General features: G+C 37.3%; 1 protein-coding gene across 1 annotated transcript in view; it reads right to left on the reverse strand.

Annotated features, from left to right (window-relative positions):
- LOC120125130 overlaps positions 1–24,420 on the reverse strand; it is a 107,335-nt gene that overhangs the window by 58,657 nt on the left and 24,258 nt on the right. Inside the window, exons 13-15 of the mRNA XM_039143622.1 lie at positions 19,472–19,547; positions 4,875–4,955; positions 4,730–4,810 (exon numbers count right to left, since the gene is read on the reverse strand). Of these exons, the coding sequence (XP_038999553.1) occupies positions 4,730–4,810; positions 4,875–4,955; positions 19,472–19,547 (238 nt within the window). The remainder of the gene's footprint in view (positions 1–4,729; positions 4,811–4,874; positions 4,956–19,471; positions 19,548–24,420) is intronic.

Here is a 24,420-nt window from a genome sequence, read left to right on the forward strand (position 1 = left end):
CCTTCTTGTCACCAATGATGTAACCGATTTTCCCTTGCCCACGAATATACATCCGGAATGATTGTGACCATTGGAGGAAGTTGTCACCATTTAAGCGATGGTGGTGATTTGGACATAATGAGAATTGGAGTGGTGCTGCGGAGTGGCCACAGCAGGGGTTGAGGTTATTTCCAACGCGACTTCGGACATGGCTACAGTGATTTTGGAACTACTGTGTTTTAGGGTTAAGACACAATTATGGCTCTGACACCAAATTAGAAAAGAATGAAGAAATAATGTGTCTTATTTCTTGAATGAGTACAAAGCTCCTTTTATACAGAGGGAAATTACAATAAAAAAAGAAACTAATTAGAGCCAATATTTGACAGCTTCTACTTTCCTACTTTTTCTTGATTTACATCTTTTACTTTCTATATTTACATAGAAAACAAATCCTAGAGTATCTCACTGATTATTACTAAATCAAGGCTTTCAATGACCAAATTTCCAACACATTGTATAATCCTAGCATAGATAAAAAATTGTCAAATACATGATTTGATAAGGCCTTTGTAAATATGTCTGCTAATTGTTCTTCTGAAGGGATGTAAAATAGAGCAACTATCCCTTTGTTTACTTTCTCTGAAACGAAGTGCCTATCAATTTCAACATGTTATGTTCTATCATGTTGAATTGGATTTTTGGCAATCTGAATTGCGGATTGATTGTCACAAAGAACTTCAAAACAGTCTTCTTGTTTAGGGTACAATTCTTTTAGCAGCTTAAGTATCCAGATTCCTTCACACATTCCCAATGCCAAGGCTCTAAATTCTGCCTCAGCACTACTTCTCGAAACAATTGATTGTTTCTTACTTCTCCAAGTAACAAGGTTTCCCCACACAAATGTGTAATAGCCACTAGTAGATCTCCTTTCTGTTAAGTCCCTACCCAGCTAGAGTCTGTAAAGACTTTCACAGAACTGTCTTGTGACTTTTTGAACATTAAACCATGTCCAGGACTTTTCTTCAAGTACTTCAGGATCCTGTTAGTTGTTGCCATGTGTTCTTCATTGGTATTAACCATGTGTTGAATAAATACATTTACTGGAAAAGCTATATCCGGCCTAGTTAATGACAAGTAGATTAGCTTTCTCACTAACCTTTGAAATCTGTCTTTATCTGCTAAGGAGTCAGCTGCCTCCTTGTTGAATTTCAGGCTGGCTTCCATTGGTGTATCGGCTGGCTTACACCCTAAAAACTTGCTTCATTGAGTAAGTCAAGAACATACTTTCTTTGATTGATCACAAGCCCCTCTTTAGATCTTGAAACCTTCATACTTAGGAAGTATCTCAACTTTCCTAAGTCCTTAGTTTCAAATTCCTTGTTTAGGAGTGTTTTTAAACTTCTAATTTCCTTATCATCATCTCCAATTAGGATTATGTCATCCACATATACAATTAGGATAGTTTTTTTGTTCCTGAAATTTTTCTTGATGAAGAGTGTATGATAGGCAAGGGACTACCTGTAGCGATTTCTTAGGATCACTATGGTGAACCTTTCAAACCAGGCCCTAGGGGACTGTTTATAGCCCACATAGTGACCTATTAAGCTTGCACACTTTTTAATTTCCTTCAATAGACTCCAAACCAGGTGGTACCTTCATATAGACTTCCTCCTCGAGTTTGCCATTGGTAAAAGCATTTTTAACATCAAGTTGATGTAGTTTCCAGTCATGGTTGATAGCAAGACTTAGTAGTACCCGAACTATATTGAGTTTAGCCACTAGAGCAAAAGTCTCTGTAAAATCTACCCCATACGTTTGTGTATATCCTTTATCCACTAGCCTTGTTTTGTATCTCTGTACACTGTCATTAGAATTATATTTCACATCAAAGATTCATTTACAACCAACAGATTTTTTGCCTTGTGGAACGTCTGTTATAGTGCATGTAACATTCTTCTCGAGTGCACTGATTTCCTCTTTAATAGCCCTTCTCCATTTAGGATCCTTTAATGCTTCATCAATATTTGAGGGGATTTGTTTTTCATTCAAGCTACTATAAAGGCTTGGAAAGACGACAATAAAAAGTTGTAACCAGCAAATCTTTGAATAAGGTGTTTAGTGTATTGCCTTACTCCATTTTTAATGGCTATAGGAAAATCGTCAAGATTAAGAGAAGTGGACTTACTGTACTCATTTCCTTCTTCTTCCACATTAGCAGCTGGACCTAAATCCACTCTCGGCAAGTATCAGATTGCATAATAGCCTCAGGTTTAGTTTTCCTTTTTTTTCTGTTCTTTTTTTGTGTAAACCAGAAGCTGTTTAGGAGGTGTAGTTTTGGAAGTATCAGGATGATTACTAGGAGTGGGAGTAGAAGAATCTGAAGGTAAGGAAGGAAAGGTAGTAGATGTAAATAACAAAGGTGGATTTGAAGGTATTGAAAAACTAGGAGAGGTTACTTGATGTTAATGATAAGGCTGAAAATCATTCCATGTCTCCCCCTAAATTTCAGCTTTAGGAAAATAGGGGTCCTGCTCAAAAAATGTGAGATCCATAGTGACATAAAATCATTTAGAAGGTGGATGATAGCATTTATAACCCTTCTAGTGAAGAATACCCTACCAGAACACATTTTAGGGATTTGGGATCGAACTTGGACATATTAGGAGCAAAAATATGGATAAAAACAGTGCAGACAAAGACTTTAAGAGGTAAAATAGAAGAAATAGGCTTGAAGTGGGGGTATCTCTCCAAGAAAATGGATCGAGTATGGAAATTCAAAACCTTACTAGGCATACGGTTTATCAAATATGTGGCAGTTAACAAGGCCTCTCCCCACAAGTAGGTTGGAACATTGTTGGGGAAGAGAAGAGAACGGGTAACATCAAGAAGGTGTCTATTTTTTCTCTCGGCAATGTCATTTTGCTGTGGAGTGTCAACACAAGAACTGATTTGAATTATGCTTTTGATTTTGAAAAAAGCACACAATAATGTAGCAAAGAATTCAGTGCCATTATCATAATGAAAAAGTTGAATTTTGGAATGAAATTGGGTGTCAACCATGGTATAAAATCTCTCAAATATAACAGAAGTTTCAGATTTGTCTCCCATTAAATATGTCCAAGTTAGCCTACTATGGTCATCAATAAATGTAATGAACCACTTACAGCCATTAGCATTATTCACTCTATAAGGACCCTAAATGTCCCTATAGATCAAAGAAAAAGGGCATGAAGGCTTATATTTAGATGATGAATAGGATGCATTGGTATGTTTAGCAAGAGAACAAATATGATATTTAAACAAATGTAGCTTTTTATTAATAAAAAGAGAAGGATATAACTTTGCTAGATATTGAAAACTAGGATGGCCTAACCTAAAATGCCATAACATAATAGTATCAATTTTTTCCAAGGCTGTGAAAGAAGTAGGAGGTGTCTGTTCGAAAGTTGGAGGGTCATTTAGGATATAGAGGCCATTGTGCAAGCTAGCATTGCTAATCATCTTTTTCATGTCCAGTGTCTGCAAAGTACATCCAGATTCATTAAAATTGATAGCATAATTTAGATTCTTCGAAAGTTTATTGACAATTATGAGGTTGCAAGCAAGATTAGGTACAAAAAGAACATTATCAAGAAGCATATACTTATTGAGAGAGATAAAATCATGTCCATGAATCTGGGAAAGGGAACCATCTGCAGTTTTAATATTCACAAAATCCTATTAAAAGCATTCCTAATTTAATCTATTTTCTGACACGCATATTCCTACATAATTTTACCTCAGTTATGGGTTTGTTTAGCTAGTCAGAGTAGTTGAAGGGAACTGAGAATTAGTAGGTTTGGCAAACATACTATGTGCCATTTCAATTTTGTAATCATATATATATATATATATATCCTATTAAGGGAAGTGCTTATATTGTTCAGCTACTGTAATGTATAGATGAAAAAGCATAATGATGTCATTATGTTTTTCTTGCATTGTGGGAAAAAAAAAGGTTTTCTTTGCATCGTGATAATTATTTAGCTAATAAAAACTCTCAACCATGGGGTTGCAGTCTAATTTTCCCTTTCACATTCTCCTCCACTGACAACCACTTCTTCCCAAATAGTGAATAGCTCCAGTTAATGAAACCAATTATTAAACTTCCAAACAATCAGATACGGTAATTCGGACAAGATGGCCAATTTAAGTGCTCTCTATCTCTCTCCCTCTCTCTTTTGCTCGACAAGCAGAATTTATCACACACCAAAAAAGTCCTAACATCGTTCATCAAAAGAACATGTGACAATAAAGGTGCTCCCCCTACATCTTTCTCCCACAAGTGAATTGTCAACAAACGGTTTTCATCTACTGGACCAACATAAAGTGAGCCAAACATTATCTTTATGTGGGCTTCTTTAGCTTAAGTGGCAAGCTCATTAAGAGCTTGGGCTCAACTTGATACTTCGCTGAACTAAATGACCCACGTTCGAACAAAGTTCTTACTTCATCTTGTGCTCAGGATCGATGAGCTGAGACTAAGCATAGAGACGCGCAGCTCAGCTTAGTTTTGTACCTAACCATGCAGTGTACTCAAGCAGGACAAAACCACAAGCAAGAAGGGATTTTTGGTAGAGGAGGAGAAAAATGAACACTGTGAAGAAAGATGGAATTTGAATAATAAAACAATGGTATGTTTTACTTCAAACGAAAAATTTTGCTTTATGTTAGTGCAAATAGATAATTGAATGAAATTAACACATACTCTGTAAACGATGTTCTAGTTGGCTCACAAATGCAGGAGATACAGTGGAAGAAAGAATTATAGATGCTCCAGATGGAAGGGCTGCAAAACACACAGTAAAATCAGCTGTGGCTCATAAATTGCTGATAGTTATGTAGAAACATACCTGAAACTGCACCCAGGTCCCCAAATAAAACACTCTCAGCTTGAGCTTCATTTGTGACCATGACTACGAGCACATCAACATCTACAGGAAAAAACATCTCAAAACATACATATTCTTACCTGTGAATTAATCATGAAAATTTTAAATAACATTCGATGTTCTCCAACTTTGGAACATTTTTGTTTCATTACATATTTGAAGTTCATAGTTTACACAAGAGAACTGAGATTCACTACTGCAGCACACTGAAGAAAATTTTTGACCTTGCATATAGTCATATGCTTTCATTATCACCCAACAAGAGCAAGAAACCAGAAAAAATCAATTTTTATTGTTGTTCACAATGAAGTCTGGAAGCACAACAGACTTAAGCAAATTTCTATTGTTTGATCAAATATTTGCACCCCATGCTAGACTAAAACATGCAAGTACATCATTGTAAAGACTGGCTCACAACTGATGATAGAAATCCGCACATCCGGAGAAAATATAAGAACCTATCATCATGTGAGAATAAATTAAGACCATAACATTTTTTTTATAATAAGGAATGCTTCATTTTTTTTTTATAGGAATAAGAGGTCTCATTAAAAACCTCCCTCTTAGTGGACCTTTTTTTTTATATAGGAATAGGAGGTCTCATTAAAAACCTCCCTCTTAATGGACCTTATCAATAAGGTAAGGCCCAACTAGCGGAAGGAGGAAAAGAGTACCTCAATTTCTTAATGAAAGCCAAGTTACATAAGACTTAAAAACACTTTTACATACAACATAAGACCTCACACACTCCTCTAGCTTCTAGGCTCAGAAACAGATACCAACTGAAACAGACAAAAAAATCACCCGATCCTCTCTTTTGCTAGCTTGTCAGCCTCACAATTACAAGACCTTGGAATCCACATGACAATAAAGTTTCTAAAAGAAACAATAGATACAATTTCCTTAACAAAATTTGAAAGGGAAAGAGGAACCAAAGCTTGATCTTTGATCCAATCCACGACCAGCTTGCAATCACATTCAATAATGAGTCTGCCCTTGAACAACCATTCTGAAGAAACAAAGATATCAATGCCTCTTTTAACAGCTTTCAATTCTGCTAAATAAGGATGAGAAGGACCAACATTTTCTGAAAAAGAGATAAGTATAACCCGATTCCAATCCCTGAGAAGACCCCCTATTCCAGCAACTCTCCCCACTCTACTAAAAGCCCCATCCACATTCAATTTAAAAAAATCTACTGGAGGAGGAATCCACCAGCACCCAGGTCTGAGTAGTTCCTTAGAAGCAGAGATACTATCTGCCAAGGAAGGATCACCAATTAAAGAATCCACCTTAATATAGGAAAGAGGATATTTTGCTAGAAACCATCTTGCTAGCCTTAAGCGAACAGTGAAAAACAGTAAAAGCTTGTCTAGTTTACCATTATCAAAGATAATTTCATTTCTGATTCTCCAAAATGACCATAGCACTACACCCGGAATAAACTTCCAAATAACCGAAGAAGGCCTCAAATCAGACTAAGAACTAAGTAAGGAAGGAGGGTCAACTGGAAAAGCTAGACTTATTTTTTTTTATAAGAATGACAGGCCTCCTTAAAATCCTCCTTCTTGATTAAAGGAGGAAAAGAGTGCCTTAGAAACTTTATTACTCCTCCGAAATTACATAAGATTTAACATAAACACCATACTGAAAAAACACAACAGACTAAGCTACTCAACAGACAACCAAAAACCTAAACTCAAACGATACAACGCACTGGAAACGACTAAACATCAACCAATTCCCATCTTTGCTAACCTATCAGCCTCCCCATTACACACCCTTGGAATCAGTCTAATTGAGTGCACCCTGTCCGAGATAAAAGATGAAATCTCTTTAACTAATGGGAGGATAAAAACAGGGGCCAAAGCTGGGGTATGGACCCATTCCACAGCCGACTTACAGTCACTTTCCACAATCAACCTTCCAACCTTAACCCAACAAGAAGACATATAGATTTCAATGCCTCTCTTAATAGCCTTTAACTCAGCAACCGGCGGGGGACCCTGACCTACATTTTCTGAAAAAGTCAGAAGGGAGTTGCTATTCCAGTCTCTCAAAATACCTCCTATACCTCCATTTGAGCCATCAAGTCTAACAACTCCATCGACATTCATCTTCAAAAAATCCATAGGGGGTGGAATCCAGCGAGAAACCTGAAAATTGTTAATGTTGAGAGCTTTAATACCATCTGCAAGATATGGATCACCAATCAGCACATCCTCCTGAATAGGAAACTTAGGATACTTGGCTAGAAACCATTTAGATAACCTGAATCTAGCAATAAAAAACAGAGACATCCTATCCAAGGGGGAACCTTCGAACACCATTGCATTCCTAGCTTTCCAAATCGACCAAAATACTACTCCCGGGATAAATTTCCAAATCAACGATTTCCCCCTCAGCTCACCCCAAGAACATAGCAAAGAAGGTGGATCCTTTGGAAGGACTAAGGCTATATCCCAAAAGCTTGCTATCTTGTTCCAAAGTTCCCAAACAACATCACACGAAATAAATAAATGCTGAACTGATTCCACCTATTTTTTACAAAACGGACAAAGAATTTCATCCCCTAGCTGCAAACCTCTTTTCACCAACTCCTCTCTCACTGCCACTTTCTGATGTGCTAGCTGCCACAGGAAGACTTCAACACGAGGAGGAGATAAACCCTGCCACACCCCTTTTACCCATAAATCAGACCCCCCAGACACCTTGCTGAGTTCGAAAAGCTAGACTTATACTCCAATAACAAATTAATTTATTCCACAGCTCCCACGAAACTTGACAGAACAAAAAAAGATGCTGGACTGATTCATCACATAGGTTGCACAAAGGGCAGTTAGTATTCTCCCCTATAGTAACCCCCCTTTTCATCAATTCCATCCTAACATCAACTTTTTGATGAGATAGCTGCCAAAGGAAAGTCTCCACTCTAGGAGGGACTAAACCCAGTCATACACAGTTTCTCCACTGAAATGTATCCTCATAAACAGTCTCTAGAGATTTCCTGCACTCTTTGACAGAAAACAGCCCGTCCCCCAAGCCATCCCACAGCAGGCAATCCTCCAAGGATTCAATCAATTTAATGTCTTTAAGGCTATTCAATAACTCAACCAACTGCAACACTTCCCAATCACATAGATTCCTCCTCGTTTTAATATTCCATTCCCATCCATTCAAGTCAAAACTGCCAAAATCAGCCACATTCCCACCTTTGTTAGTAGAAAGTGCAAAAATCCTAGGAAAAAGAATTTTTAATAGACAATCCCCAAGCCAAGTATCCTTCTGAAAAGAGAGATTTTCCATTCCCTATTTGTATTTTTGCATGAGATCTAAGGCACCCTCCAATGAAGTCATTCTTTGAGAAGTTATTGACAATTCCCCTCCAAATCCATGAGTCTTTATGAGATAGGGCCTTAGTGATATTCAAGGAATGACAACTCACATTATGTTTACTACAAAAGAATTTCTTCCATATCGAGTCTTTCTCATTTGCAAACTTCCATACCCACTTCCCCAACAACGCTCATTTGGTAAGATTCAAATCAACAACTCCTAAGCCTCCACCATTCAACGGCTTACAAATCTTTTTCCAACTAATCCAATGCATTATCTTCTTCTCGCCCCCTCCACCCCAAAGAAAATTCGACATCAAAGAATTTAACTGTTGAGAAACAGTAGATGGCATCTTGAAAATAGATAGGTAAAAAATGGGTAAAGATGAAAGTACCGACTTTATAAGCACCAATCTGCCAGCCATGCATAAAGATGAAGCTTTCCACCCCGCCAATTTTCTACTAAAATTCTCTATGACCGGCTCCCACAACCTCTGTATTCTTTTTTGCACCCAAAGGGAGGCCTAAATAAACTGTCGGGAAAGAGCCAATAGAACAGCCAATATCCCTCGCCCATTCTTCAAGTAAGTCATTCTCCATATTAATACCATAAAGTTTACTTTTGGCTAAATTGAGATGGAGCCCCGACATTAGGCTAAAAATCTTCAAAACTCTTCTAACATTCTTGATCTGGGTAATAGAGGCTCGACAGAATATAATTAAATCGCCCGCAAACTGTAGGTGTGATAAATTAAAGGAATTTTGATCATTGCCGAACGAAAACCCTTGAAACAGACCCAAATCCACTGCTTTTGTAAGCATCTTGTGAAGCAATTCCCCAACAACATTGAACAGAATAGGAGAGAGGCTACATCCTTGCCTTAATCCTTTATCAATAAGAAATTCTTCTGTAGGGGAACCATTGACTAGGACCGATATAGAAGCTGTGGAAATACATTGTGTGGTCCAAGAACACCACCTGTCACCAAAACCCATCTCTTTCAATAATCTTATAACAATCTGCCATTCCACTGTGTCATACGCTCTGCTGAAGTCTACTTTAAAGACAACCCCTTTAAGCCCTTGTTTCCTCCAACTGTCAATTCCTTCATTGGCCACACAAGCACATTCTAACAATTGTCTCCCCGGAATAAATGCAAACTGATTAGGACTAATAATATCTTTGACACAAGAAATAAATCTCTTTGAAAGCACTTTCGATAGAATTTTATAAAGGCTGCCCACAAGACTAATGGGTCTTTAGTCTTCTATACGCTCCGGATTACCTTTCTTTGGGATCAAGGTAATAAAAGCGTGGTTAACCCCGTATACCCACTCCTTTCCTTCAAAGAAATCTGAAAAAAAACTCCATAATCTTCTCCTTCAAATGATTCCAGTATTTCTTATAAAAACCCATGGTAAAACCATCCGGACCGGGAGCTTTAGCACTATCTGAAGAAGAAATTGCATTCCACACTTCTTGCTCTGTAAATTCCTCCTCCAGATTAGCCCTTTGAACTATTGATATTTTCATAAAATCAAAATCTAGACCCTCAACCTCAAAAGCTGCTTTTGTGTTGTATGCAGTCCTGAAAAACTCATAAACATTGTTTTTTATCTTAACTGGATCCGAAATTACCACCCCTTCAATTTTCAAAGAATGAATGGTATTGACACTATTTCTTTTCATAGCAGTAAGGTGAAAAAACCTTGTATTTTTGTCTCCGTTTTTTATCCATCTATTTCTTGAATTCTGCCACCAAATGCTTTCCTCGATCCTTAAAAATCTCCACAGCTCATTTTTGAATTCAATCAACTGATCCCATTTCCCCTTAGACAACATTCCACCTTGAGACTTTAAATCCAATTCGTTTATTTTCACTTCAAGCAGCGAAATAGAGTCTGCCAGCCAAGCAGCGAAATAGAGTCTGCCAGCCCTAAATGACTGCTGCAAGGCCAATTTCTGATCTTCTTCGCATTTTGTAACAACCTGAAAATCCCCCCTCTATTCCTCTTCTTCTTCTCATCAACCACACAACCTTCAACCAAATCATCAAACCCTTTCTCCTCTAACAGAAAATTAAAAAGCCTATAGGGTTTGGGGCCCCAATTGTGACTAACATCCTCCAACAAAACCGGATTATGATCTGAAATTGATTTTGGTAAAAGGCATTGTGAAATCCTAGGAAAGATGTTCAAAAATCTGCCACAAATTAGAAATCGATCTAGTCTAACCCATGTTGACAACTCTCTGTTACTGCACCAGGTGAAAGTTCCTCCTGACATAGGCAGATCCATAAGGTTAGCTTGTTGTATAAATGATCTAAGAGTTTCAATAGCATGCCAATTTTGTGATTTCCCTTGCTTTTCTTCCGGAACAAGATACACATTGAAATCACCCCCAATACAAACTGGCAAATTCGTCAAATTAACATAACTCAACAACTCCCCAAAGAATTCCTCCTTTTTAGCTTCAATAACAGGTCCATAGATATTAATGAAGACAAACTCCTTTTGGCCATTCAAAAAATTCCCCACTAATGCGATAAACCTACTATGAACATGCTGGTTAGTGACATTGAAAACGTTTTCATTCCACATACTAATCAATCCACCCTTAGACCCTTGTGCAGGAGAAACCACCACTCCCTTCAGCAAATTTCCTCCAATCCTCCTTATGATCGACGCATGACACTGATCAAGTTTAGATTCTTGAATAAAAATCATAACAGGTTTTAACTTCTTAAATTGCCTTGCCACTACTAAAGATTTTTCCCTCCTCCCTAAACCTCTAATGTTCCAAGTAAGGATACTAAATTTCTGCATATACCAACTTCAAAACCAAACACCAAAAATATTCCCTGCGAACCCGCATATCACCCTTCCCTTCCTACCTCCAGACCATTTTCAAGACTCACAATTTTATCAATAAAAGCCTTCTTCCCTTCCTTGAAAGAGATACCTAACATCTGACACACTTCCCATGTGGCCATTGCTTCCTCTACCAGCTTCGAAAAATGAGATGAAGCAGTAGAAATATTAACCATTTCCAAAGCTTCACTGATTAAAGCTCTTCTCTTCCTTCTTTTATTAAATCGTGACCCTGAAGCAGTGTAAGAAGCTGCTGCCAGACTCTCTGAACGATTACTGCCAATTAATGGGACGTTCGGTGTCTTCTGAACATCTGTTGAACAATTGATATCCTCTTCCTGTCCATTTCCCCTATATTCTGAAAAACTCTGCTGAAAATATATGCTTTCAGTTGCCTTCTATCATTGATTCTGATTAACCTCTAACAAAATAATTCTGTTTTGTTGTTTGCACCTAACCAAATTCGTCTATTTCTTAACCTTCTATAGACTCTAGCATATCGACCTCTTTCTCTCCTACCACCGGGTGCACTGCTAATTGACAGGCTAGCATAATTTGAATGTCCTATTCTCCAACTTTTAGAGCTCTTCATAAATCCTACATTATTATCCTCCTGCATGAAACTTCCTTCTGTTATCTTACCACGAACAGAAATATCCTCACCCTGGCCTTCCTCATTATCCTCTTCTAGAATATTGCAACTATCATCCTCCATTAATTCATAAAGAGACTGGAACTTGTTATGTTTCTCCAGTCCATCCCACTTAATTTTAACAGCAGGCCCAGCAGGAATTATTTTAGAGAGTGGTGAAGATGATTCCCCATCAGATTGGGCTGGATATAACTGATCCACTTCCTTTCGCAGCCCAAGCCCCGCATAATCTCTATAGGACTTAGACTCAAATTCAAATTCAAAATTGTCTGACAGCCCATTAATGATAGGTTTCGTGTGGGACTTATGTTTCAGAGATTGTTCCCCGCCACCTTCTAACCTCCCTCTTTCTTGACCCTGCTGTAACCACGTGTCCACCTTTAACCCTACTTCCTCTACTGACTTCTCCCACTTGTCTTCTTTCTTCTCTGAGTTAACTCCTTCATCCTCCTTCGAAAAATCATCACTACTCCCATCATCGAAATACTTCTGCAGCTCATCTCCGATTCCAGCTTGGAAATTATTACACTTCGGTCCCGTATTGATTATGACTTTAAAAGATCTTCCATATGACCCTACATAAATATATTCGGGTATATCAAAAGGACTTGCTACCCTTAACAGTTACCTCTCTGATGAAAGATCATCTCTATTCTTTGTCTCCTCCATGATACTCGCAAACTCTCCCCACATTCCTGCAAGTTTCTCCAGAAAAGGTGCAGACCAACTAAGAAATGGTAGCCCCACCAACTCTACCAAGCAGTACGCCAATGGAACTCCTTCGTTTAACAATGGAGATAACCACTTAAACCATAGGAACAACTTCTCTCTAATGTTCGACCAAGCCTTTAAGAAATCTTCATTAGAACTGAATATAACGATACAAGCATTCTTAACATAACCCCATCTTACTATTTTGACCTCATAACCCTCCTTCGCCAGGGCCTTTTTCACCATATCAGACTGAAGAGGATATTTCAAAACCCCTGTTAAAGAATTCTTCACCCAGCTTGAATCTTCAGAAGGAATGTGCATTTCCCATACATTCCTTATCCCATTAGCTTTCAAATTTTGTCCTCCCTTAATTCCCGCTCTATCATGCTCCGCTCTTTCCTCCACATTCACCACCTCCTTATACGTTCTGCCGTCCCTCGGGCTGCTCGGCTTTCCCATTACCACCTGCTGCCTACCTTCCTCCCCTCGCACATGCTTATTTCCTTCCACCTGGAACTTTTTGTCATCAGTTGCTCTTCTCCTTTCCTTCTTATACTTTGCAACCCCCACTGAGACTCTCTTCCCATCTATCAGTGTTCCATTGACGTTCTGAATCGCTCTTCTACAACCTTCCTCCATCGCATATTGCACAAAGGCAAACGTTGATGACTTATAGTTTGGTTTCACCATAAAACTTGGAATGTAGACCCTTAAAACACGACCATAAATATCGAAGATCTCTATTAACTCTCTTCTAGTAACTCTCTTACTAAGATTGTCTACGAAAACAATCCATTCCTTATCGGAAGATGAACGATCTGTCACAAACTCTCTATTTCTCTCTCTACCTTTCTCACTCATGTTTTCTAAAGTTTTTGCTTAGAAGAAACCTACAAGTTCACCTAGTTGAAATGTTACCTGCTAAATTAATTCCATTCTTGCATTTCAATAAGGAATGCTTCATTAAAACCCCCCTTCATATCTGTCAAGCAACAAGGACTTAACGAACATTGGAAGGAGGAAAAGAGTGCCTTAAAAATTTTATTGCATAAGAAACAAGTACAATAAGATTACAAGAACGCCAAAATCCTTGGTCCCCGCAACACTGCGCAAATATGAACTACAATTAAGCATAAGAATTACCCTACAGGAAACAACCTTCTAATAAGACTAAGCCTGTAACACACTTAAACATAAACCTAAGTTGTGAAAAATTCCCTAGAAACAGGACAGCAAAAAATAAATCCTCTCCACTTAATGAATCCCTAGTTTAGCGAATTTATCCGTTTCCTAATTAACTGCTCTCACCACCTGACGCACAATGACACATTTATCTACCACAATCTCTGCAATATCTTTTACTAAAGATAGGAACATCGGGGTGGAACTTAATGGATTTTTTATCCAATCGACTGCCACAACACTATCTGATTCCAAAATAAGCCTTCTTTTTGTCGAAAATCCCAAATCCAGAAACAAATTCAAGCCTCTTTTTACCGCCATCAACTCTGCCATTATTGGAGGTCCGGATCCAATACCTTCAGAGAACGATCCCAACATCACTCCTTTCTCATTTCTAATCATTCCACCAATTCCACCATTCGACCACCACTTATCCATAGCGCTGTCAACATTCGCTTTAACAAATCCTGACGGAGGAGGAGACAAAGTAACTTCCTTTAAAGTCCTCTTAATAGAGCACATCGCACGATCAGCTAACGCAAGTTCCCCATAAGGCTATCAAAGGAAACCATCAGATTTGGAAACTTCGAAGAAAACCAAGCTGTCACTCTATACCTCGATAGAAAAGATAGCAGAACACAATCTAATTTCCCATTATTAAAAACAATATCATTTCTCATTTTCCAGATTAACCACAAAACGGCTCCTGGGATGAACCCCCAAACCCTTGATTTGGGTACAAGATCTGCCCAAACAGGAAAAAAAAAAGCATAGGACACTCTGGAATTGCAAAGGGAACCTCCCACCGATGCAAAAAGATAGTCCATAACCCCCAAGACACTTTGCAAGAGAAGAAAAGATGGGAAACTGTTTCTTGAGCCAACCCACAGAACGGACACAATGGGTCTTCTATACCTTATACCCCACGTTTTATTAACTCTACTTTGACAGCAATCTTCTTGTGCATCACCTGCCAAACAAAAGATTCGACCCGAAGACCCGGGTACCTAGATTTGAACACCCCTAGCCATGGTGTTCTCGCACAACCAAGTATCCTAATGGGGGTTAGAAGAATCTAGAATCGACATGTTTGTCGAGAGATATTATTGTTTCTGGTGACTGGTAATATACAACAGGATCGATTGGGACCAAGGAATATAGTTGTCGCCATGTAAGCGATGACAGATAACGGAAATAGAAGAAGATTGAGCAGGGATTGGGTGAGAGGCAGAGGTTGCAACCTCGGAAGAATCGGGAAGAACCATCGTAGCCGACAGAGGTCAAGGCAGGATCTACCTAAATTGATATCATGTAGAAAGTTGATTTACAGGAGAAGAAGAAATAATTTTATTCACGTACTAAATCAACAGTTACAATAGGGTTTTTTATACAAGAAATTACTAAGAGTTCTAGCTAAGGTAAGAGTTCTAGGTAAGTTAGAAGTTATCTTTATCTATAATAAGGGCTAGAGTTAGAGTTAAAATAAAACTCTAATATTTACAAAGTAATCTCATACATGTAACATAACTCACAAATAAAGGTTAAGAAAAAGATATCGAGTAAAATTTTACTTTTTTAATTTTTAATCTATAAAAACAGGTTGATTCTTTTATTTTTAATGCAATACGAAATAGAATTTTTCTTCTCTTTTCATTCTAAATCTCTTTTTCTTGAATTTCCCTTCTTAGATTATTCACATGGAAGATTCCACTATGGAAAAGGGCAGTTGAAGAAGAAATTGCAGCCTTAAAAGGCAATGGCACTTGGACTCTCATAGAACTATCACACGAGAAGAAAACAGTAGGATGCAAGTGGATTTTCACAGTAAAATACAATGCAGATGGAAACATTGAAGGGTTCAAAGCAAAGACTAGTGGCAAAAGAGTTCACTCAATCTTGTGAGATTGATTATCAAGAGACATTTGCACAAAGAGTGGCCTTTGTATCAACTTAAGATCAAGAATGCCTTTTTAAATGGGGATTGGATCAGTTCAATTAAGAAAGGACCTTTTATCCTCTGTCCTTTATATTCTCAAATTGGTTTGCATTCTAATTTCTGTTAACAAATTATCAAGTGATTTGAACTGTCACTAAATTATATTCCAACTTTGTGAATTACAGGCAATGATTGAGGGAGGTTGATTGGCAGTTCTGAATTGTGTGGTGACCTTTACTTAGCTTAAAGGGAATTCTCATCTACATGGGCAAGTTTATTCAAGCTATGTTATCAACTCTGTTCCTACAACTTCTCCTAATTCTATTGTTTTAGATCCAATTATGTTATGGCATTTTCACCTTGGTCATCCAAACTTCGATTATCTTGCAAAACATGATCATCGAAATCAATATTCGTATTATTATTTGATTAGCATTTAGGGGTTTGAGACTTAGTTCAGGAACGAATTGAAATATTGAATCTTTTTTTATAGGAATAGGATGTCTCATTAAAAACCTCCCTCTTATTTGGCTCTTGTGAAAGAGACAACTAGCGGAAGGAGGAAAAGAGTACCTCATCTTATTAATAAACCTTAATTACATAATATTACAGCTTAAATAATAAACTGTCTGAAATAAAATACAAACCAAAACAACTATAAAACTCTAAACATCAACCAATCCCCTCCTTAGCTAACTTGTCTACCTCCCAATTGCAGCTCCTAAGAATCCATCTAACAATAATACCCCTAGCAGAAACTAAGGCCCCAATTTCCCCAACCAAAGTATTGAAAAATGTAGGGGCAGAAAATAGCATCAAAATCCAATCAACTACTGATTTACAATCACTCTCTAGGATTAGTCTTCCCTTCAAAGCCCATTAAGAAGAAAGGAATAAATCAATTCCTTGTTTAATAGCTTTCAACTCAGCTAACATAGGAGGACCAGGTCCCACCGCAATAGAAATGTATTTAAAGTCGAACATTTCGAATCTTTCAAGACTCCTCCAATTCCACCCTACTGCCCATCACCTCTTACCGCTCCATCAACATTGAACTTAAAGAAATTAGAAGGAGGCGGAGACCAGTAAAGAACCTTCTTCTTTTAATAGGATTTAATAGGTAATTTGTCTGCAAGCGATGGATCCCCTACTAGTAGGTCAACCTTAATATTAACATGAGGGAATTTCGCTAAAATCCATTTAGCCAACCTAATCCTGGAAATGAATAACAGAGATAAAGTGTCTAGATTCCAGTTTTCAAGCACCACTGAATTCCTAGCTTTCCATAAAGACCATAGAACAACACCTGGAATAAACTTCCAAATAGTAGAACACTCCCTTAGATAAGACCAAGAACAAAGTAGGGAAGAAGGTTCTTGGGGCATAACTGAAGAGATATTCCAAAACCTTAAAAATCTATACCATAACTCCTCTGCAATCGAGCAAGAAATAAACAGATGTTGAATTGTTTCCTCATATTTGTGACAAAAAGGACACAAAACATCTTCTATATTAACTCCTCTTTTCTTCAATTCCACTATAACCTCCAATTTCTGGTGAGTAATCTGCCATAGAAATGTTTCCACTCTAGGAGGAGTCAATCCAGACCACACCCACTTCTTCCACTGAAAAAAACCTCCAGTTCTGCTTGAAATAGTCATTCTACAAGATTTTACTGAAAACAAGCCATTCCCTTTCCCCGACCACACCAGAAAATCATCCATAGATTCATTTAGGGCTAAGTTCTCAATCAAAAGCATTAGGGAAATCCACTGATCCAATTCTCAGTCACAAAGATTTCTCATTAGTTGAATGTTCCAAACCCAACCATTATTTTCAAATCCACCAAATTCAGCCACTTTTCCCCTTTTGTTAGTCGACGGAGCAAAAATCCTAGGGAATTGAATCTTTGAAGAAGATCAATTAACCCAAATATCATTCCAAAACTCAACTGACTTACTGTTCCCCACTTGGATCTTCGAATTGGACCTCAAACACTCCCCTATCTCATTATTTTTCTCATAGTTACTCAGAATACCTCTCCATACCCAAGAATCTTGAGAAGAAACCACCTTGCCTATAGACAGAGATAACTTACTGACATTATGCGTACAGCAAATCAATTTTTTCCATTAAGAGTCTTTCTCATTTGCATACTTCTAAACCCATTTCCCAAGCAAAACTCTATTAACCAAACTCAAGTCCAAGACTCCTAAACCTCCTTCTTCCAAAGGTTGACATACCGTACTCCAATAAACCCTTTTCTTGTCTGATTCTTCACCCCAAAGAAATCTTACCATTACTGAGTTTAGTTTCTGATTTACCTTAACGGAATTTTGAAAATAGAGAGGTAGAAAATAGGTAAGGAGGACAACACTGATTTTACCAACACCAATCTTCCAGCCATCGATAAAGAGGCAGCTTTCCAACCTGCTAATCTGATGTATACTTTCTGTAATACTGGCTCCCACAATAGCTCCGAATTTTTCTTTGCTCTTATCAGTAGACCTAGATAAGTCAAGGAAAGGATCCCACCCCACAACCTGCTTCCAGTGCAAAAATCTTTATTAAAAAAAAGTATGTGGGAACCAATTGAGAGGAATATAAATGAAGAAAATGGAAGCTCTTTTGCCAAAATTAGTACAAAAAATAAGTCAGATGTGTATTCGGTTTTTGTGTAAGGATGGTGAATCATGTACAAGAGAAGGGTGAATTGGCTTAAAGAATCTTGAAACTAGGAATAAAGCACTTAAAAACATTTTTAAGGGTTACATGGCTTAAAGAATATATGCTTAAAAATGAATCACTGTGGCAAGTTTCTCCAAGAAGCAATGTTATTTGGTGCTGAAGAAAGGAGTTAAAAGATGCGGGGAAGAGAATGTTGTCATGTTTCGAAAATTGAATCATGTTAATAAAAATAAATGGGTTATGATCATTATAGACGGTTTTCCTCACCCGTTCAGTGATAAAATACCAAAGACCTTTTCCTGTGAAATTTGTCAACTTGCCAAACTATTTTTGATGGCATTGGTAACGATAGGGACTAATATGAGAAAAATAATAACATTAGATCCTGGTTTGGACCAAAAAATAAGTAAAAGGATTAAAGTGAGAAAAATAGTATGCTTTAGGGACCAATTCATTCATTAAGCCTTAAAAATAAAGAGAATATTTCAAAAATAATGTGAATGTAACTTTATGACATGCACCATTAACAAACAAGCTTGTCTAAGCTCAAGTGCTACACTCCCTAATATTTCGTAGTGTTTAACCTTAAGAGGACCTCGCAATGTAAACCTTTAATCCCCTCAAAACTATTGAGATAAATTTTAACCTTATTTTTTTTTATAAGAATTGAAGGCCTCATTAAAAACCTCCTTCTTAATTAATGGAGCTTGAAAGAAAGCTCCTTAATCATTGGAATGAGGAAAAGAGTGCCTTAGAATTTCATTCCACAACTTAAGTACATAATATACAACCAGGGCAACACCCCTAATTAAAGCAATAAAACCATACGGTGCCCTTAAACAACGAAAAACAACAACACTAACTTAGACATGACCTCCTAAGCTAGGTCCCCATCAACTAATTGTGAGTCCTGATTACCAAACTAGCGTAATTATTGCAAAGTAAGAGCCTATACAACCCGAAGAAAAGACAGAAAACATACAACAAAAGGCCTTCTACACTCAACCAATCCCCTGCTTAGCTAGCCTGTCAGCCTCCAAATTACAACTCCTAAGAATCCATTTGAGAACACAACCCTTATCATAAATTGCAGTCCCAATTTTAGCCTTATTATTGCTTCATAAGCCTTTATCTCTTAACTAACTTGGACTAGTAGGTCATTAAAGAGTCCTCAAATTACCTTTAGATATATCTGCCGGAGAGCTTCTAATCAGACCACCAGCACTTTCAAATCGAGTTAGTGTAGGTTTGTACACCTGCCATCCAATGAAAATTTGGACTCATGGTTAAACTTTTACACTTTGTCTCTCAATCACCAATAATAACTAACTAAAAATCCAAGAGGGGAAACCATAAATTTATTTAATATGCAGGCATAAAACAAAAAGTAAGCATGCCATATGCAGATATGCTTATTTTCAGGCCATCTAGAAACAATATTAGGTGAACATCACTTTTCCAGGTAGTCAAAATCATGAAATTACCAGCGACCTCGATAAATTTATTCAAAAATAGTACAACTTATAGCACAAAGAAAAGGTCAAAATTTTAACTTCATTCTCCCAAGGAAAATGTTGCGTAATAACTTTTGATGGTGACCATCTGTAACGTTAATTATTAGTGTCTAATTATTAGTGAAAGAATATTTTATTATTCAAGAAAAGAATATTATTATTTTAGGCGAGATCGGATAATTACTATTAGGAAAATATTGAGATTTCAATTATCAGTATTTCTTACTTTTTAAAAGTGTTTCCTTGATAAATTACTTTATTAATTAGTCTTTCAATTGAACTAATATAACCTCTCTATATAAGAGATGGCTTGAGAATTAAATAAAACAAGTCATAATTTTTATCTAAACCCTATGAGACTAAAGGGAAACCACGTTACTTGATATGAAGGGAAAATCAAAGGTAAGTAAAGCGTCAATAAGGGCCCTAATGGCAGTAAAGCAAGTCCACTTATATTCAAAAGACTTGAGTCGTTGAGAAATGGCAGAACGAAGGAATAAGGGTCATTGTTATAACTATGATGAACCCAACCTAGTAGGACACCAATGTAAAAGATTATTCTAGTAAGAGTTAGAAGATGAAGATGGTCTCAAGCAAGATCTAGAGGGACAAAGTATGAACTATGCTATCTCGTGCTTTTGGACAAACTTTCTTTCTATGAGGTAGTTATTTCTAGAGGAAGTGTGAGTTATATTACAGTTATTACTCTGTAAATAGTAGTGTTTCATTCTAACATTAACGCTAGCAGTCTACTTTGAAGATAAAGATGATTTTAAATTAGTTAGAATTAGGGGTGTTCAAAAATACTCGATCTGGTTGACCCGACCCCAAAATCGGGTATTTTTCTAAAAAAATACCCGACCTGACATATTCCAAGTCGGCCCGGGTCTAAGCTTGATCCAAAGACATCCGATGTGTTTTCGTTGGGTACTCTTCCCTTCAAAAAGGTTATAAGCGTTACTCTTTTTCTACTAAGAAAGCCTTTTCTTCAATAGATGCTACATTCCTTGGACATAAACTTTTTTTCTCTAAATCTGAAATTCAAGGGGAGAGTATGTTTGGCTAAAAAAGGGATTAGGTGTGGTGAGGTTAGGGATTGTTGAGAGTGTGGTTTTGTCTTTGTAAGGGAGTTATAGCAATTTTCTAGTTGTAATGTTGGGTATTTAAACCCATATTTTAATAAAACTTGAGGCACTCTTTTCCTCCTTCAACTGATTGTTTGTTCTCCTTTTCAGGGAATGAACAGTTAAGAAGAGGTTCTTAACGAGGCCTCCTATTATTATAAAAAAATTCAGCTTTATGAGGTTCAGTATTAACTACCAGTCGCTTTATTTCTTCTGAAACTACCCAAACTCAACCCCTATTTAACACCGCCGCCACACCCATTCTGGAAGGCCAAACAAACCTACACCAAATTGTAAACCCGTTGGATTCTCCTCAAACACCAAACCCATCCATGTCACCGTTTATTTCCCAAACCAAACTTTCCACATACAAACGATGGCTCCCATCAATCCCCACAGCGCCAATGCACTATCAAGAACATGAACCAATTTTTTTTTTGATGAAAATAGGAGGCCTCGTTAAAATCCCCTTCATAACCATCGAACTACAAAGTAGCTCAATGGATATTGGAGGGAGGAAAAGAGTGCCTCAAAGATTTTATTGCCAAAAACCAATTACACCGAAAGTACAATAACACCAATTACAACCAGAACAACCAAGTACAAGAATAGGAACTGGCTTTGAATTTCTTGGAAGACGAAAAATGTGATTAAAGTAAGTTGGATGTATTGTTTGATACAAGTAAGTTACCAATTGCTCAAAGGAAGGGAGTACAACAGTGTACAACTCATCCCATTAATAAGTTTATTGCTTATGGTAAACTAATGATTCACTTTAAAAGTTTTACAGCTAAACATTCTGAACAAATATAGCAAACACAACCTGCTCCTACTTCCCCACAACCAGAGCCTAATAAACCACAACCAAACATTCAGGATACTACTCGTCCCTACTGGTCTATTCAAGGAAGAAGGCACCTATGCAGATTCAATCATCCCCTTCTCAATCTCCTATACAATCTGAGGTACATTCTGAAACTCATTCTGATCAAAATGATACTGAAAAATCTGTCTACTTCTGATTTTGAATTTCGCATTGCTTTTAGAAAAGGAAAAAGAACATGTACCACAAAACATCCTTCTTATCTGTTCATGACCTGCAAAAACTTATCCACCAATCACAAAGTCTTTCTTACCAGCCTAAATGTCATTGTCATTCCTAAGACTGTATCCGAGGCATTAAAGAATGAGAAATGAAAAAAGGCTATGAAAGATGAAATGGAAGCACTTGAGAAAAATAAAACATGGGACTTAGTGAAGCTACTAGAAGGGAAGAAAATAGTGGGACGCAGATGGGTGTTTACAGTCAAGTATAAGTCAGATGGCTTTTTAGAAAGGTACAAAGCAAAGTTGGTGGCAAACGGGTACTCTCAAGCTTATGGAATAGACTACTTTGAGACATTTGCCCCTGTTGCAAAGATGAACACAATGATAGTCCTATTGTCCTTAGCAACTATTTGGGGATGGAATTTGCAGTAATTTGACATTAAGAATGCCTTCTTGCATGAGTATCTTGAAGAGGAAGTGTGCATGGATATACCACTTGGATCTGGTCTAAATATTGGACAAGCAGTTTGCAGACTGAAGAAGGCTCTATATGGACTAAAGCAGTCCCCGAGAGCATGGTTTAAGAGGTTCACTAAAGTGGTGCTGAGACAAGGTTTTAAATAGAACCAAGGTGACTATACTCTGTTTGTGAAACACTCTCCTTCACGGGGAGCGACTGCACTTTTGGTATATGTAGATGATATAATTGTTACAGGAAATTATTCTAAAGAAATTGGTAGTCTAAAGAAGTGTTTTGTAAAGGAATTTGAAGTGAAGGTTCTTGGAAGATTAAAATACTTCCTTGGTACTCACAGCAAGGAATTTGTATATCTCAACAGAAGTATACTCTGGACTTGTTGAAAGAGACTACAAAACAATGGTGTAGACCAGCAGAAACCCCAATAGAAATCGATCACAAGCTTGGAGATTCAAAAGATGATGTAGCAGTTGATAGAAGTTCATTTCAGAGACTTGTGGGAAGGCTTATCTATTTGTCACACACCAGACCAGACATAGCATATGTTATTGGAGTTGTGAGTCATTTCATGCACAATCCTAAAGAATCACATCTAAGGGTTATGGTTCAAATTTTGTAGTACTTGAAAGGCACATCGGGCAAAGGAATTTTGTTTAAAAGAGGAGGAAATTTAACTCTGGAGCAAAACACTGATGTAGACTATGCAGGGTCCATAGTTGATAAAAGGTCAACCTCAGCGTATTGCACTTTCTTTGGAGGAAACTTAGTTACTTGGAGGAGCAAAACACAGAATGTTATGGCTAGATCGAGCTATGGCACTGGGACTTTGTAAGTAATGATGGCTGAAGATTATTTTAGAGGATTTTTGAAGGTCAAATGGAATGGACCAATAAAGATATACTGTGATAACAAGTCAACAATTAATATTGCTCATAATCCAGTTTAACATGACAGAACAAAACATATTAAAGTGGATAGACATTACATAAAAGAGGAACTTGATTGTGGTCTGATCTGAACTCCCTATGTTACCACTGGATATCAAGTTGCAAATATACTTACCAAGGGACTACCTGGAAAGTATTTTCAGAAGTTGACAGACAAGCTGAGGATGGAAGACATCCATGCCGCAACTTGAGGATGAGTGTTAGAAAATAGATCCCTAAATTATAGATTATGTGATATGGGAGGATCTTTCTAAATTTTTTTATTAGTTAGGATCCCTAACTTTAAGGAATTACATTTATTCCTAGAATCAATCACTTACCTAGTTTAATAGTTTCCTAAGATAAGGCAATAGTTTGTATATTTAATTGTGTAAGTTTTCTACATGTTCAATAAGAGAGAATGATAGAAACTTGTAGGTTTTGACAGATAAGCAAATTTATTTATCACTAACGAGGTCGGACATAATTTTTTCAGTCAGCATTGTGAGTCAATACATGAATGACCCTAGAGAAGAACATTTGAAGGTTGTAAATCGAATCTTGAAGTATTTAAAAATGACACTGGGGCATAAGTTGAATTTCAAAAAAACATGAAGGATGATACAAATTTTCTCAGATTCTAGCTGGGTTGGAGAACTAACAAATAGGAGATTGACTACAGATTATTGTTCATTTGTTGGGGGAAACTTGGTAACTTGGAGAAGCAAGAAACAAGTCGTCGTTTCCAGAAGTAGTGTTGAACTAGTGTTTCAAGCAATAACACTCGGGAATTGTGAAGGCGTTTGGTTACAAAGACTTTTAACTGAGTTAGAGGCTTGTGATAGCAACCATTTTGAGCTCCAAAGTGACAGTAAGTCAGCTATAAACATTGCTAAGAATCCAGTACATCACGACAAGACGAACCATGTGGAAATCGACAAACATTTTATTGTCGAGAAGGTGAATGGTAGAACAATAAGACTAAACTACGTGCCTTCAAAAAATCAGCTAGCAAATGTCTTAACCAAAGCACTTCCAAG

Source organism: Hibiscus syriacus, unplaced genomic scaffold (genome assembly GCF_006381635.1).
Source record: "Hibiscus syriacus cultivar Baekdansim isolate YM2019G1 unplaced genomic scaffold, ASM638163v2 tig00110429_pilon, whole genome shotgun sequence".
Taxonomy (NCBI): Eukaryota; Viridiplantae; Streptophyta; class Magnoliopsida; order Malvales; family Malvaceae; genus Hibiscus; species Hibiscus syriacus.